At 41.7% G+C, this 15,700-nt stretch overlaps 2 protein-coding genes across 3 annotated transcripts; both read right to left on the reverse strand.

Annotated features, from left to right (window-relative positions):
* Window positions 1-588: 588 nt before the first annotated feature.
* Window positions 589-4,694, reverse strand: LOC125007197 (tripartite motif-containing protein 16-like protein). Of its 2 annotated transcripts, none has more exons than XM_047583847.1 (6): window positions 4,081-4,694; window positions 3,150-3,245; window positions 2,833-2,994; window positions 2,587-2,746; window positions 2,022-2,084; window positions 589-1,949 (listed from the first exon to the last, which is right to left on the reverse strand). In XM_047583847.1, the coding sequence occupies exons 1-6, from the start codon at window positions 4,543-4,545 to the stop codon at window positions 1,408-1,410; spliced, it is 1,488 nt and encodes a 495-aa protein (XP_047439803.1). In that variant the 5' UTR covers window positions 4,546-4,694; the 3' UTR covers window positions 589-1,407. The 2 variants fall into 2 exon arrangements, with proteins under 2 accessions (XP_047439803.1, XP_047439802.1); XM_047583846.1 differs by having other exon boundaries at window positions 2,833-3,060; window positions 4,081-4,691.
* A 1,651-nt stretch (window positions 4,695-6,345) lies between these two features.
* strip1 (striatin interacting protein 1) lies at window positions 6,346-15,372 on the reverse strand. Its single transcript, XM_047583691.1, has 20 exons — window positions 15,217-15,372; window positions 13,579-13,648; window positions 13,374-13,448; window positions 13,159-13,293; window positions 12,929-13,049; window positions 12,437-12,612; window positions 12,229-12,356; window positions 11,965-12,147; window positions 10,773-10,993; window positions 10,542-10,607; window positions 10,353-10,416; window positions 10,178-10,249; window positions 9,969-10,043; window positions 9,259-9,356; window positions 8,942-9,068; window positions 8,703-8,803; window positions 8,546-8,612; window positions 8,344-8,448; window positions 8,005-8,209; window positions 6,346-7,650 (listed from the first exon to the last, which is right to left on the reverse strand). The coding sequence occupies exons 1-20, from the start codon at window positions 15,325-15,327 to the stop codon at window positions 7,403-7,405; spliced, it is 2,448 nt and encodes an 815-aa protein (XP_047439647.1). The 5' UTR covers window positions 15,328-15,372; the 3' UTR covers window positions 6,346-7,402.
* Window positions 15,373-15,700: the final 328 nt, after the last annotated feature.

Consider the following 15,700-nt stretch of genomic DNA (forward strand, 5'->3'; position numbering starts at 1 on the left):
AATAATCCATCTTCACCTGCTAAGCAGGGGGGTAACAGACAGAACCTTTACAGCCAAAATAGCACCATATAGGGGGTGGCCATGTCCAACATGAAAATCACAAAATGTACTATGCATTTAATCCTTTATACTTCAAAGACGACTTTTAAAACATCATCATGACTGACTAACATAGTCTTTCCAACCAATACGAATTTTACACTTATAACACGTTAATCAGGGTTTGAACATTTGGCCATTTTTCTAGAACTTTCCCCTGAACATGTCCCAACTTTCCTTGAGACACAGAAGCACAAGTTTCAGTTGCCCATTCCACTCCTTCCTTCAGCCAGATGTTTCCTGTTTTTCTTACATTATTTCATTACTAAACCACAAGATGCATTTCTTAACCATTATTCGCTTAATGAACTCCGCTGCTTCTCAAGATCAACATAGTGAATAAACATGGTTCGAATCACATTTAATTTGGTTAAACTCAAGTCCTGAGTGCCCCTGCTTTGGCGAGCTGTTTACCTGAGATAATAACAACAGTAGCCAGTGTGTCAAAATGGATTTGAGGGGGAATCTGGCCACAAAATAATCCTCTTGAACCTTTGTCCATTTTATTTGCATTGCACATTTTCAAATTGTACCATTGTGGACACTGTAGAGTCAATAGAAATATGGATGTTTCCTCCATGTGGCTGTTTTGTACGCATATAACTCCCCAGACACTGATAACCAAGTAATTTTTACTGTTCACATGATGATGAATACAAATACATTTTATCTCTGCTACAAGTCATCATTGTTACTGTGAGCGTTCTGATATTAGCATTCGGTTTAAAGCACCGCTGTCATTAGTTGTGTCCCAAACACATACAACACATACATTTACTCTTAAGAATGTCAGTAGATTCAAAACATTTCACATAGTAAGAAGCATTTTTTAAACTGTTAGTGGACGCTGTTCTTCTATATTAGAGAAGAGTTGTATTTCAGATTCGACTCTCAAGAACAGAATTTGTGACTGAATTTATAATATAAACATTTTATATATATATATATATATAAACACCTTTTTAATTACTTGTTAGAGCTACAACCTAAGACAAAAAATGAAAAGATAAAAAAATAGAATCAATATAATTAAAGTAGCATTGAGATAACAGAGACATAAAAATAATACAAAATGAAAAAATTAAGAGTTGTGTATAAGACGAAATTTTGTCTTGTGTCCAGACAGAGGTGGTGAAGCAAAAAGGGGCCTCTTAAAACTTTAATTCATGCCACTTTCACTTTCACATCTTATCTTATCTGTGATACAGTCCAGCACATGTAAATGTGTCCTTCTGTATAATTTCCAATGCAAACCTGTGCGGACGACGCTCAACAGGATCTATGTTTTCTTTATGTGTGTGAGTCCAACTAGTGTGCAGTCAAATCACAGATCCTGATGCAGCACTTCTCTCCGAGCCAGAAGCCTGGATACAGTGGCTCTGTGAATTTGGTTTCAAGCTTGTAAAGAAACTTCATGCTGTTTGACACTTCGTAGAAACACAAAGTGCCCTGTTTAAATTTAAGATACACCCCGATCCTGCAGTGGCTGGGGGATGCCGTGAGCTGGACGCTGTGAGTGTTGTGGCTCACAGAGTAGTATTTTGAGCGATCCAGACTCCAGGAATGTACGTTGCCCCCAAAAGCGGACAGTTTAGAGCGAGACTTTCTGTCCATTCCTTTATAGGCGAGCGCAATCTCTACTTTATCTCCCTTCACCTCTACCTCATAGTAGCAGCGCTCGGCCTCCAGTCCCTCCCTGCACAGCACCTGCTGTCGATGCATGAACCTCTGCGGGGAGCGGAGAGCTGGAGTGTTACATTTCTGATTGCTCTGCATCACCTCTTTGGCTCCTTCAGAAATAATCAGGTTCTCGTGAGCTGTTGTGCAGTCCAGAGAAAGCTTGCATGCATCTGAGATAAAGAAGACCAAGGTTAAAATCATTTAATTTAGGAATAAAACTGTAGTCGCATGAATAAACTTACATTGCAGAAACTCTTCTCTGGTTTTAGGCTCTTCCACTGGATTATTGGCAACTCCAGAGGAACCTAAAACACATCAAGAGAACATTTTTAAGTGTCACTGACGAAAACAAGGATTCAATTCTAGCATAGTCCCAGGAAACCAGCACTCGGACCATGGAACACAAAAAATGCGCTGGGAACTTGGGGAAAAAAATCATTAAAAACTGTTGGATTTGCTCAGCTTCTGTTGGAGAGGCATCCAGGGACAGTTAAACAAAGACACAGCTTTATGTGGTTTCATAAGCAGCCTCTCTTCTACAGTAGCGTGCCTGTAACCAGGAACTGTCTGACAGGACGGCACACCCGTGGACACCTGTCACACAGAAGTCTATAATTACAAAGAAACAAGGTCTGGTGCTACTCTCTCATCCATCTTTGCCGAAGAAGAATGTATAAAATCCCAGATCATTCAGAGAACAGTTTGAGACACAAACCCGGCGACAGTGAAATACATGCTTCACCTCTTCACTGCACGTCATCCTCATCTTTTTCTCCTGCTGTGAAAAGCGCCAGCAAAGACACATACCGGTTTGGGTGACTGAAGCAAACTCTTCGTCACAGAATTCCTCCAGCCGCTTCCTGAGCTTTTCAACAGCTTCCTTTGTGGACTGAAAGGGGAGCAGTGGATCCTCACCAACGCAACTGACGAGGTCTGTTTCACAGAGGAGCTTCAGAGAACTCCATTTCTGTCAAGAGAGCAGAGACATTTGAATGGAGAGATGATTCGTCGAACTGGATTCATGGAATGTTTCCAGTCATGTGATGGTTGTACCCGCAGGAAGTCGACATTGTTTTCAGTCTGAGCCAGAGAGGCCAGCTCAGCTTCCCTCTTCTTCATCGCCGCCATCTTGTCCTGGTGAGTCTGCAGACGAACCTGAGCTTCGGCCGCCTCTTGCTGAGCCCTAATCATCTTTCTCACAGATTCAAAATGTCTCTGGAGGGAATCAATGACATTGACTATGGCGGCTTCACAGTCATCCTCTGTTTGTGTGGCTGCCTCCTGCATTACGTCATATGTCAGTGGGATCAGTAAATCTGGTATATACAGTGCAATATAAACAAAGTATGGCTCTCTGGTGCTGTCCTCACCTCAATCTCTTTGAGCACCATCCCCTTGTTCTCCTCTTTCCCTTCTAGATTCTGAAGAATCTGCCTGATTTTCATCTGCATCGTCTTTATCTCCTCCTTCAGTTGGATTGACAAACACAACATTTACTGAGATGTGATTTGGAAGCAGAATAAGAACAATAGCATTAAAAAAGCACTGATATTATTCCGTACGTCTGGCCTCTCTGTGCTATACTCCATAACATTATGACCACTGACAGCTGATTATCTCATTATCAGTGAGTGAGACATATAGCGCAGCATGAGTATGAGTATATTTTGTTCCCAAAGTTGCTGCATAAGCAGGAAAAACAAACAAGCGGACAATTGCTCACATACACCAATCAGGCACAACATTATGACCACCTTCTTAACATAGTGTACGTCACTCTTGTGACTCATCAAAGCATGGACATGGGCCTTCTGAGGGTGTCAATGTTAGTGGGGTCCAATGTGTTGAGAGGATGATCATCCTACAGATACTTAATCAGTTTGGGATCTAGTGAATTTGGAGACCAGGTCAACACCTTGTGCTGTTTTTCATGTTTTGTTTTTTAGTTGTTCCTAAACAGTTTTATGTGTGCGTCTATGTCAGGCTGCATCCTGCTGGGGATGAATGCTGCCATCAAGGAGTGTCACTGCTATGGGGTGGGTGCTACATGTCTAAGTAACATCCACATGAATGAATACCAGGTCCAAAAGTCTCCCAACAGAACTATGAATTGTCACAAGATGGTCAATGTTATTTACTTATCCTGTCAGGGGTCACAATGTTGTGGCTGATCAGTGGAGTTCTGAGCTCAGTGATTAATGAAAAAAGTTTTTTTCTTTTTAAAATACATATAAATAATAATAATAAAAAACATATGATCAGCCTAAAACGTGTTAAAGTCTTATAATTAGTCTCACACACCTGTTTCCTCCTCCGCTCCTCTATCACCACACCAAAGCTGTGCCCGCCGTGTTGAGCTGTGGCGCACAACTGGCAGATGATCAGCTCATCCGTGTAGCAGTAGACATCCAGAGGACAGTTGTGTGTCGAGCACAAAGCCTTCCTCGGTCCCGCTGGGCTCTGCTGGGAGTCCTCCGACGTCTTCCTTCTCTTACTGGCACAAACGGACTCCCTCACCACCTCCGCCAGAGTTGTGTTTCTGATCAGCTGCGGTCTGGAGGGAAACTGTCGGCGGCATTCAGGGCAGCGGTAGGAATGGTTGAACCTCGCGTCGAGGTCAAAACACCGCTGGATGCAACACGTGCAGAAGTTGTGTCCGCAGGGTATGGTTGCGGGGTCTCTGAGGAGCCGTTTGCAGATGGGACAGCACAGGTGGTTCGTCCTCACAGATACGTGAGACTCTGCCATGACCGTCCGCGTCGACATTACTTTGGGTTCCTGTTTCTGTTTCCTGAGCCAAAGTCCTTTATGTGGTGGTTTCTTGATGTCAGGGTGGGTGTGACTAAAATATTTGAATTGAAAACATGACGGTTTTTTGTTGTTGTTGTTGATTCATTCATGTTTCAGACACGCCCTGCGATCATAGTACTGACTCCTTAAACATGAATGCACCTTCAGATCTTTTTCAGATTGTCATAAACACCTTGAATAAACCAGCAGGTAGCTTGTTTCTATCTTCTCTTCTAATGAGACAACTGGAGAACTCATCTAAAGTTATGAAGTTATCAACACGTTATTACTCAATACAAGGGCAACTGTTGAAGCGCTGAACATTTGAAGTGATTGTTGTTGCTGTTGTTAGCTAAACTCACATCCTGTCGAGGCCTATACCCACAACCCATATACACCGATCAGCCACAACATTATGACCACTGACAGGAGAAGTGAATAACGTTGACCATCTTGTGACAATTCATGTTGGGATTCATATGGATGTTACTTAGACATGTACCACCCCCACACACGAACCTGGCCTCCATATCCACCCAGTCCCAAACTGATACCCTCAGTAGGCCCATGTCCATTCTCTGATGAGACACAACTGTTTTGGAGGCAAAAGAGAAATCTACTCAACATTAGGGAGGTGGTCATAATGTTATGCCTGATCAGTGTACATCTGCAAAAAGACTGTCTGGGGTAATTATATTAATAAATTATAGTACAGTGGTACTGTTTCTGGAAAGTGCATGTAGCTTTTGGACGGTTCATTGCTGGGTGAGACGTCTTGCTACAGTAGAGCCGTTCAGACACTTAACAGAAGGGAAGGAGGAGGAGAAGTAGTGTCGCTCTGTTACAGAGTTTGAGCTCAAAGACCGGAACACCGTGCGCAAACACAAATGCATGTTTGTAGATTATATTGCTTTTGGAAGTCGCAGCTTTGAAATAATTGAACAATCAACATTAGCAAAAGATGAGCAAAAATCACCACAATTTCTTGACTATTGATTTAAATCACTTACATGAATGTGTTGAAAACGGCGCCAAAACATGACGCTTTCAGGGCGTCTCTGTCAGGACGCTTTGGCCAGTTCTCCAGTGACTGATTGGTTCATTTGTGAGTTTAATTATGTTGTATTCAGACAGGATGGAGAGTTTGCATGATCGTAGCACCGACAATAAAACGAAATGACTCGAGTTCCTTTTTTATTACCTCGGATGTAGCTTATGCTCGCAAAGCAATTAGAAATAAACAAGTTCAAACTGACTTCATTATTTATGAGTCACAGCAAGCTTCACTCATCATTTTCCCATGATCCCCTGCTCTCAGGACGCCCTCAGCCCCAAAGACGTTTTGATTTGTCACAAGTGCTGACATGTTACTGATGGCTGTATTCCACTTAGGTCTGGTTTGGCTTTTGTCTCTCTGGAATATTTGCAGGAATTAAACGATCATTAATACCTCTGAGGTTTTCATGCTGTGACAAGTCAAAGTGTCATTGAAAAAGGTTGTGTTCATATTACATGGGCATGAGTGAAAATAAACAAATCGTCTCAAGTCCTGGACATTCTTACTCTTCTTGCATAGTGAGCCACATTGGCTCTATTGTGGATATCATGTGTTTCCACAATTCATTTCCACCCAGACAGAAAGAATAAAAAGAAGTTCATTATCAAAGACTCCACTTGATTATATAGATTTGTCATTAATATCTGGAAAACATCTCTACAACCACTATTTTTTTAAAAAAAAGCAAAAAGTAGTTTAAGAAACTAAAGTAAATTGAATGGCGGACAGTATAATTTTATTACAGTATTTAAATCAATGTAAAACAAAGACATAAATAAATTTCACAATTTACATGTATTTTCATTTCCTTAACCTCTATAATAAAATCAAAGAATAATGAAAAAGGAAGATGTGTCTGTAACTGGCATCGAAATTATGTCTGGAGAGTAAAACAGTTAAATTGTGTGAAAGAAATGCTTCCACACAAAAAGCGCAAATTGTTCTTGGGTAAAAATTCAAGGCTGTATCTCCATGTACTCATGTAGGCGTGTACTCAGCACTCGGGGAAAAAAATGAAATCAACTACGAACACAATGATGAGGTTGATCTGGTAAGCAGGAGTTCATCCACCTTAGGACACAGTAACTATCAAAAACTAGAGGGTTTATTTGTGAACACAGAAATTGTGACTAAAAAGCTCCCGTCCACTCCCTTCATCTCTCCAAAGAAGATAAACTCACAAGATGAAAGCAAGGAATGTTATATTTATGAACTTAAATGTGCTGATGTCTGCCTCTCATTAACAGTTAATACATAAAATATACTCCAAATAAATGTATTAAAGATTAAAAGTGAACATATGGTCATGTAGTGCTTCCAGGTCAGTTGCTGACCCACTGTAGCAGGTAAGAGGCACACAGAGCAAAGACCTGTTAATGGAAAGAAGGAGATGAGTCCACAAATGGAGTTTAGCACAAAACTCATTATTAGTCATTTCGTTTAAAAAAAGTGGGGGCGAGGGAGGAAAGTCCGAGGGAACCTAAATACAAAAGGATGATCACAATAATGCTAAATTTCTTAAAGGCAAAAAGTTCATCACATAAAGCATTTGGTCGGAGGCCGGATGCAACTGTAACACCACACCAGTCCACCCCATGAGTCAACATCTGGGTGTCTTCTGAGAATGAAAACCATCCATCACCTTCAGTCTGCACACATCTGATCAGTGAGAGCACTGTTGGTGGTTCGTCTGAACTCCTGATTAAAACGGTCTATCTTAAAAAAACAGAACAAAAACAAAATAATAATAATAATAATAAGGATGTTGGCTTATTTTCACTGTAGCAGTTCTTCCCAGGAAATAGGTTTGGAGAAGACCTCGCGCTCCAGCCACAGGTCATAGTTCATTTGGAAGTCCTCCGGCAGGTCCACTCTCTGTCCCAGAACACTTTGCAGGCAGTTGTCCACAGGCAGGAAGTCTGGGTTGCTCTGGCTCTTGTCGTAGCGACGGCTGTTGAAGCGTTCGATGTTGGCCCGCAGAGCGCACTCCTCCGCCTGGAAGTCCCAGGGACGAGCATCCAGATCTGCTCCCAGAAAAAAAAAATAATATGTAATGGATTGGTTTAGTTTAAGGAATTATTAAGCTTCAATAAAAACATGTAGTACAAATTATAAACCAGATGATACAAAAATCATCTATGATTGTTGAAGACAAAACCCTCAAAACCAGTCCTGTCAGGCAGCACTGATCCACTTTCATTAAAGCATACATGTTTATAAGCTGTCTTAAAATATACTGACAGTGAAATCATTTTAAAATGTGGATTACCACAGCAAGAATAAGGGTCTGGCTACTACATGCTAGTATATCACTGGATGAACATGTTCAAGCTCCAGGATTTGGTTGATGAAAAATGAACAGCTTTGTGTTCTCTCACCGTTTCCATATGCCCAGTCGTCATTGAGGCGATGTCGGACTTTCTGATAGATGGCAGACATGGTCTTCATGTTGCTCTTCCTCCACTGACGCCCCAGGTATTTTGTCTGCACTTTAAGCAGTTTGAGGACGTACAGCTGCATCATGGCCTGCTTCACCTTCAGCGCCCTCTTCAGGATGGGAGCCGACTTAAACACAACCAGCATCTGGTGGAGGAAAGATCATTGTTTACCCCCACACCATGTGAGTGTGTGTGTGTGTGTGTGTGTGTGTGTGTGTGTGTGTACATTCACATAAATACACACACGACTCATCTATCATGTCATTTAAATGCTCTCACCATGGTCCTGGAGTGCTTCCACTTGGTCAGTTTGTTGAGGATCCTCAGGAGGTTAATACAGGAGAACAGATTCCTCCAACAAAACTGATTGTTGTCTCCTGCTTCCTGTAACAAAAATCACCCACCATTAACATTCAACAGTCAATACGACATTAATGATGACAACTGATGAACAAAAGACAAGAGAAATATGAAAACTCACCAAACTCTCAGCAGTCAACTCTGGGAGTTCATGCACCACACAATATGGAAAGTCAAGGACTGAAATGCTGTTGAGGAGAGAACGTTGAAAACAGTGACACAAAAGCAATGGTGTTCACTATGAATAGAAAAGATGGTTTTATTCTTTGAACACGTACCTATTCTTAGCTGTGATGTAAGACATGATGTTCTGGTTGAAGAACTTCAGAATGAGTGGGATGCAGTTGGCAAACACCAGATGTTGAGCCATGTACTCAAACTATAAAAATGCACAAAAACAACATATTCAGTCAGAGTCAGAGAGGACAGCTTCCTCAGATCTAAGGGATGTTGAAAAAAAGAGAGATTTTCTTTCTGTTCATGTAACAGGGTGTAAACGAGTGTGTGGTCAAGGCACCTGGTAGATGTGGTTAAGTTTGAAGTGCTTCAGAAGCAGCAGCAGGATGGCAGAGATGGCTTTCACAATGATCTCTTTGTGCCGATTAACATCGACGCCAAGCTTCATGCTCTGCAACACTGTGGTTCTGCAGAGTCAGACAGAAGAAATCAGCACGTCTTCAGCTACTTCACGAGCTTTATCAGGTTCTAACATAGTTCTGCTTGATAATTCTGATTAATGCTCTATTCCCCTAAATCAAAGCCCATTTCCTTGCATTTCTACGATCAGCATGTGATGCTGCACTGAATGAGGAGCAGGCTGTTAAATCCACTTACGGCATCTCCTCAGGCAGCACGTCTGCCAGGATGTTAATGGAGTCCGTTTTGGCCTTGGACGTTGGAGCCGCAGCGAGCAGGATCTTCAGCAAAGCAATCTAACGTTCAGGAGAGACGCATCGTGATTCGATGTTGTCAGTTTGACGAGACAGTGAAGATCAGCAGTTGATGTCTGAGCTGTAATCAACTGTGACTATTGACATTAGTAAAGATCCTTAATGTCTCACTGATGCTACAGTTTTCTTCTTTTCGTTCTGTCTACTTGTTCATCTACTGGTCCATGAACCAGAATTAAAACAGCACAATAAGGCAGTGTTAGAAACATAGATTATATTTCACTCTGATTCAAGGAGTAACCTCACAAAATATCTCATAATGTTGCATTCATGTTCAAAGAGTAATCAAAGCATGGCAGGGAGAGAGAAAGCTCTGACATGCCCTGAGCAGTACACTTTCAGCTTTCATGCGGCCAAAATTTAGAAAATAATAATAATAATAATAAAAAAACTTTTTTCAAGAAATCAAGGAGATAACTGCATCGAAAATGTAGAATAAGGCAGCAAGTGTGGGTGTGGGATTTATTCCTGTATGAACACCATGTTCAGTTTGATCTATGTGCTGAGGATTTGTACATGGCTGCTGCTGCCAGACACTTGAGAAGATGAAGTGGTCCTGCAGCAGAACCTCATAAAGCATCTGCTCATACTAACCATGTATTGAGGCAAACTGGGCAGAATTCCCTGATAGAGCAGCTCAGTGGCAGACATCTCCACTTCCTCTTCACCCTGACGACAAGGAATCACAAACACAAACAGTTTCAAACCTTCAAGGTGTGCCTTCCACAGACAGAAAGGTAAACCTTATACTTTGTCTCATTCATAACTAATTATTAAAGCAAATGAGTTTTGTGTAGACTTACACCAGACAAAGGGGTTTTCTGAAATTCCTCCTCCTTTGTAACTTGTATTTCAGCTATAGAAACGTACTTGTGCTGAAAATTGTAATGTAGAAATGTCAGAAATGTAATAAATTAGCACACAGCTTTCCAGAATAACTCATCAATTAATAAAGTACCGTGCAAAGTGTCGTAATACCTGCTTTAGTGTTTTGATGCTCTCATGAATCGGCCGGGGTAAACCAACCACCGTGTCTGTATCGCTGAAAGGCATGCACAAAATACTTTAACACATTACCTCAGCACATATATATATATATAAAACAATGAGAGGTACTTGGGGTCTGTTCAGTCACTACATGTCACAGCCAACTGAAAGGAAACTCACCTTCCAAGTGTGTAACCGATGAATTTACTTCGACTTGATTCCAGAAAATTTTCTATATCTTTTTCCCTGTTGGAGAACAATTCAAAAACCCAATTATTATTTCCATTTTGTGTACTTGAAGACTTGGCAAAAAAATCCACTCTAAATTTTTATTACAGTAACATAAAAATATGAAACATTTTCTCTAAACTAGGAGTGAGTGCAAACAGAGCATCACTGACTGAACGGTACCTGACTTTAGGAGCCCAGGGCAGACCCTTGGGGAAGGACACCCTCTCTGACGGAGGGTGAGGAATAGGTGGTGGCATCACCTCGTCCCTCTCTAGAGGGAAAGTCTCTGTCTCTATAGAATTGTCGTTATCATCATTGTCATCCTCATCTTCACGGGAGTCATCAGCCTTGTAAGGATCCTTTTCGTTGAACGCGTCCAGGTTGTCCTGTTTGATCAGCGCCTGTGTGACAAATGTTAGAGAGATTGACATTGACGTGACGCTGCAGGAGGAGGAGAACTGTGGCAGGGACAGATAATAAGGCCTTAGAAAGATGGATAAATGCACACTTAGAGGCACCTAACAGTAGAAATTGGGCATGACTATGCAGTATGGATGCATACTGCCTAAATGAAGCAACAAATAAAAAGTTGTTCCACTTAAAAATTAAAGCATTAACCTCCAGTTAGACTTTGCACTGGTATATTGCACAAGTAAACCTTATTATGATTAGATACATTTAGCAGTTTTAGGGCAAAAATAATATGATAACAGCACAGTGTCCTAACAGCAATATACTGCACACATACACTGATCAGGCCAAACATTATGACCACTGACAGGAGAAGAGAATAACATCAACCATCTTGTAATAATGTTCTGCTGGGAAACTTTTGGACCTGGTATTCATTCACATGGATGTTACTTAGACATGCAGCACCAACCTAGACCAGACCAGACCCCCCACCCCATAACAATGACACTCCTTGATGGCAGCAGCCATCCCCAGCAGAATGCAGCCTGACACAGATCCAAATGGTTTAAAAAGGCAACTGGACTCTGCAAGTCCACACAGACACACACACAAAAACAGTGGGAACGACTCAAAAAGCATGAAGAACAGCAACAAGGTGTTGACTTGGCCTCAAAATTGACTCTCAAACTGATCAAGTGTCTGTGGGATGATCCACAGAGGCCCCTCCCCTCAACTCATAGGACCCAAAGACCCCCACTAACAACATCCTGTTACCAGACACCACAGGACACACTCAGAAGACCCATGTCCATTCTCTAATGAATCACAACTGTTCTGGAGGCACAAGGGAGACCAACACAATGTTAGGAAGGTGGTCATAATGTTAAGGATGATCGGTGTATACGTCATCATTGAGAGTCACAGCTGACAGGGTTTCTTTTGGACCAGTGCCGTGTACCTTGTGTTCGCGGCGGGCTCGTTTCTGTTGCTGCTCTATGAGGTCGGATGCAGAAGCAGGAGGTGAAGCTGCCCTCATGCTGCGAATGACTCTGATGCTGTCCTCCGGGAGAGGAGGAAGACCCAGCTCAACACGCTTATGGACCTTTATGCTCTGGAGCTGCTCGAACCCTCCGAGTGTGAACTGAAACAGAGAGAAGGGAGGATTTCAATACATCGTGGTCTCCCAGAATTTGTGTGAATTACCGTCATTTCCATCTCTCACCAGAACGCTCTTCCACAACAGCAGTAACACCTTCTTCATGGGGAAGTGCGGGGCATGACCACTGCAGAACTTTGTAACCATGCCAAAGAGCATGACGGAAATTGGTTCGTTGTTGAACAGAGGAGATCCTGGGTGAGGGAGGTGGAATTAGTTTACATAGCACATTTTGTACCCACGATATAAATGCAGTCATTCTGGTGGAATTTACCCAGCTCTGCTCTGAAGGTCTCCCTGATGATTTTCCATTCAGGCTTGTCAGCGGGGTCGTCCTGCTGGATCGTTTCCACCATCAGGTACATTATGTTAAGCAGCACCCTCAGATCTGTGCTATCAGCCAGGGAGATGGCTGGTTTCCTGACTGCACTGCTGCAGGCTGCACTGTTGCTGAAAAGCAGACAATGTGTCACATAATATTAGATTCTCCACACAGAACATTCGACCAACATCAAATTAACTTAAAGCCTTGCAGAGCCAACCAACCTTTTTGTTTTTCTGCTGTAATGTTACCAGGCTTATTGAAACTAATTGAAGGCTTATTTTATTCATTGGTTCAGATTCAGAACAAGTGCTAATCAAAGTCTACAGCATCTTAAATGTCTTTTACTTTCCAGAATAATATTTTGCATCAAAAACAATAAGCTACACTGTTTTGAAATTCAAATACACTCAAACAGGGCTTGGAAACTAATGAAGAACTTACTCAATCTCCATGTTGAGCAGTTCCACCAGAGCAGAGAAGGTCCCCACATCAAGCAACAGAAATATGTTATATCTCATCCAGTGCTGAACCTCGGCCTCACAGCTGCACTCTGCAAACGTCCCTGGAGAGAAAAAGACACGTACAGATGTGAAGTATAACAGGATGAATAAAAGTATCCTTACTGATGACAAACATCTAATTCTGTTTCATTTAATTCGATGTGGACTGACCCTGAGCCATGTAGAGAATGGCTCTAGCAACCTTCAGCCTCCTGTCTCGGGCGATGACTTCCAGACTGTCCAACAGACGCATGGCGTGAGCTCTGTGCTGAGCTGCATCCAGCTCCGTCCACTTCTTATCAGACACTAAGGCACAGGACACAGTAGTAGGTGTAATAAACTAATGTACATTTAATTAGTTTAAATGCATATGTTTAACTACCCACCATGAGTTTTGAATTCATCCTCAAAGCACCTTCTGTTCAGAGAAAACTCTGGTCCTTCAGTGTAACTGTACAGCTCTGGATAAAATACAGAAAAAACAAATCTATAAATACTCCACGCACACGCATACCTACCTATGACTAGGTGAGAGGGTTGAAAAGAATGACACATTTCTAAGGGCTCGGTCACCATGACAACGACACATACCTGACAGCTCTGCTGCCCACTTGTCTGTGTCCGAATATTCAAACTCGAGGTCTGGAGACTCAGACAGTCCCTGTGCACAACACACGAGAAAAATCAGGGATTAGAAACTAACAGATATTTTTCTCACTTAGCAGTGACTGAAACCGCAGTCGATTAAATATTGATTGTGAATGGGTTGCAAATAAATCAAACGTTTGTGGTTGTAAATTAACCTTGGTAAACCACTACACATGCAGTTGGTAATGTGTAGAGAACATATGTATTTATTAAAAAACATTACGCTGAAGTTTTGATGGCAAATTTTGTACTTGAAATGTGATACTGAGGAGAAATATGCACTATGAATCTAAATGAAATGCAGCAGCAGAGAATAGGGAAACCAAAACACTTGAAAACATGTGCTGACATGTGCTGATGCATCAAACTGATTTGGTTAAAGAGAAAAAACACAATATTTTGGTTTGCAATGTTTGGAATGAGAAGATTTCCATAAATACTGCAATTATTCAATTTTGAAGAACTATTTTTTCTTATTTGTCATCACCGTAATTACATTTAATGTGCTGAACTTGACTTCACTCCATTTATTATTGGCTTGCTTATCTGCCGTTTCTGATTTTTGTACAGTACATCACAACATAACAAATTAAAATAGTTAAAATGAGCTCTATTTGGATAACTTCCCTACTACCCTTCCTTTGTTTTAAGTAATAATAACAGAAAACTACAACCTGCATAACAACTAATTCTGATGATCTGCCCCACAGTTTCTTTTTCTTAAATGTCTTCTGTTGCAATGTAATAACCATACTACCACTGCAAAAACGTGTAGAAGGACAATCTTTGTTTACACTCAATCCACTTTTGTCATACAGTCACGTTTACATCGTCTATGGATGGTTTAGAAAGTTTCACACATTTATAGCGTGTTTTCGTACATTGTGTAAGGTTTTCTGAATCGGAATCTACCTTTGCTATGTTTACATTACCTTGCGGCTACCAGCAGTTTTTCTTCTCCAACCACGTTACTTTAAAGGTATATTTTTATTATCTATAAAGACATTCTTTTGAATCATGTGTATATGTTCAGTATAACTAAGTCTTTACCAGGAACTGTCTTCTCTGCGTGATTATTTAAACCACTACTTAAGGGGATGAAGTGGGTTCGTTGTATTAAGAATCCTCTAGACACTCAGTCTTTATATATCACAGACGGAGACCCCCACACACTGCGATTACACTGTCATAGCAGGTTAATAAGTACAATTAAGGTTGATACAATAGACAGACGAGCTACCAGAGGACGTGGAACAGATCTCAACAGGTCCGGATTCCTCTCAGACACTTAGTCTGTCTGGCCTGTCGCCGGCTAACATCAGCTAGCCACCTCTGCTAGGCTAAAACGCTCTTTAACATTACACGACTTAACTGTGGACACCACAATAAACAGCCCACATGTAAGTGCATTCACAAACAACCAAAACAACCTCGTTTGTTGCTGCCAGTTGCCACTTCATGTCAGAAATGCTACCAAAGCTACAAAGCGAGCTACCGCTCCAGTAGCAGGAGCAGGAGAGGCCTTGTCTGTTTCTGCTGAACTGAAAAACCCGTGCGGACAATAAATCTCTGTCCACGTACCTCTGAATCTTTCCTGGCGTTGCGGGTAAATTCGCCCCTGCTTTTGTTGGGCAGCATACTTCTCTGTTTATTGTTTACAGCTAGCCCACCGCCGTTCCCACCGACGTCCATAATTTTTTGGGCGCAGTGAACTCTCGCGAGACGAGAATCGATCTGCGAGAATCTGGCTCCATGACATCAGCCTGGTTACAGCTGTTGCTACTTTATCTCAAGGCATTTGGTCCTTTCAAGCATCAGAACTTTCTTGTCACATTTTTTTCCCTTTAGATTTAGGCTGCTTGTGTCAATGTTAAAACCCCAAACCGACTTCATGATCTTGAGATCATGGTTCTGTTAATTCACGAGTCTCAGGACTCCTTGTTGTTGCGGTGGGTGAAGATAGTTTTATGACTGTGGCAGCTGTCTGGCTTGTTTTCATGCTGCTAAATTAATTTCAAGACGGATCAGATTCCTCCCTGGTGATATTACACGTTGGATAAGAATC

Source organism: Mugil cephalus, chromosome 4 (assembly GCF_022458985.1).
Source record: "Mugil cephalus isolate CIBA_MC_2020 chromosome 4, CIBA_Mcephalus_1.1, whole genome shotgun sequence".
Taxonomy (NCBI): Eukaryota; Metazoa; Chordata; class Actinopteri; order Mugiliformes; family Mugilidae; genus Mugil; species Mugil cephalus.

Coding starts and splice junctions, on each gene's coding strand:
- strip1 (XM_047583691.1), bottom strand. CDS start 15,327: ATGGACGTCGGTGGGAACGGCGGTGGGCTAGCTGTAAACAATAAACAG. Junction 13,449..13,578: donor GTGGGCAGCAGAGCTGTCAG/GTATGTGTCGTT, acceptor TATTTTATCCAG/AGCTGTACAGTTACACTGAA. Junction 8,449..8,545: donor AGTTGACTGCTGAGAGTTTG/GTGAGTTTTCAT, acceptor TTTTTGTTACAG/GAAGCAGGAGACAACAATCA.
- LOC125007197 (XM_047583846.1), bottom strand. CDS start 4,545: ATGTCGACGCGGACGGTCATGGCAGAGTCTCACGTATCTGTGAGGACG. Junction 2,747..2,832: donor ACAATGTCGACTTCCTGCGG/GTACAACCATCA, acceptor CTCTCTTGACAG/AAATGGAGTTCTCTGAAGCT. Junction 1,950..2,021: donor CAGAGAAGAGTTTCTGCAAT/GTAAGTTTATTC, acceptor TCTTTATCTCAG/ATGCATGCAAGCTTTCTCTG.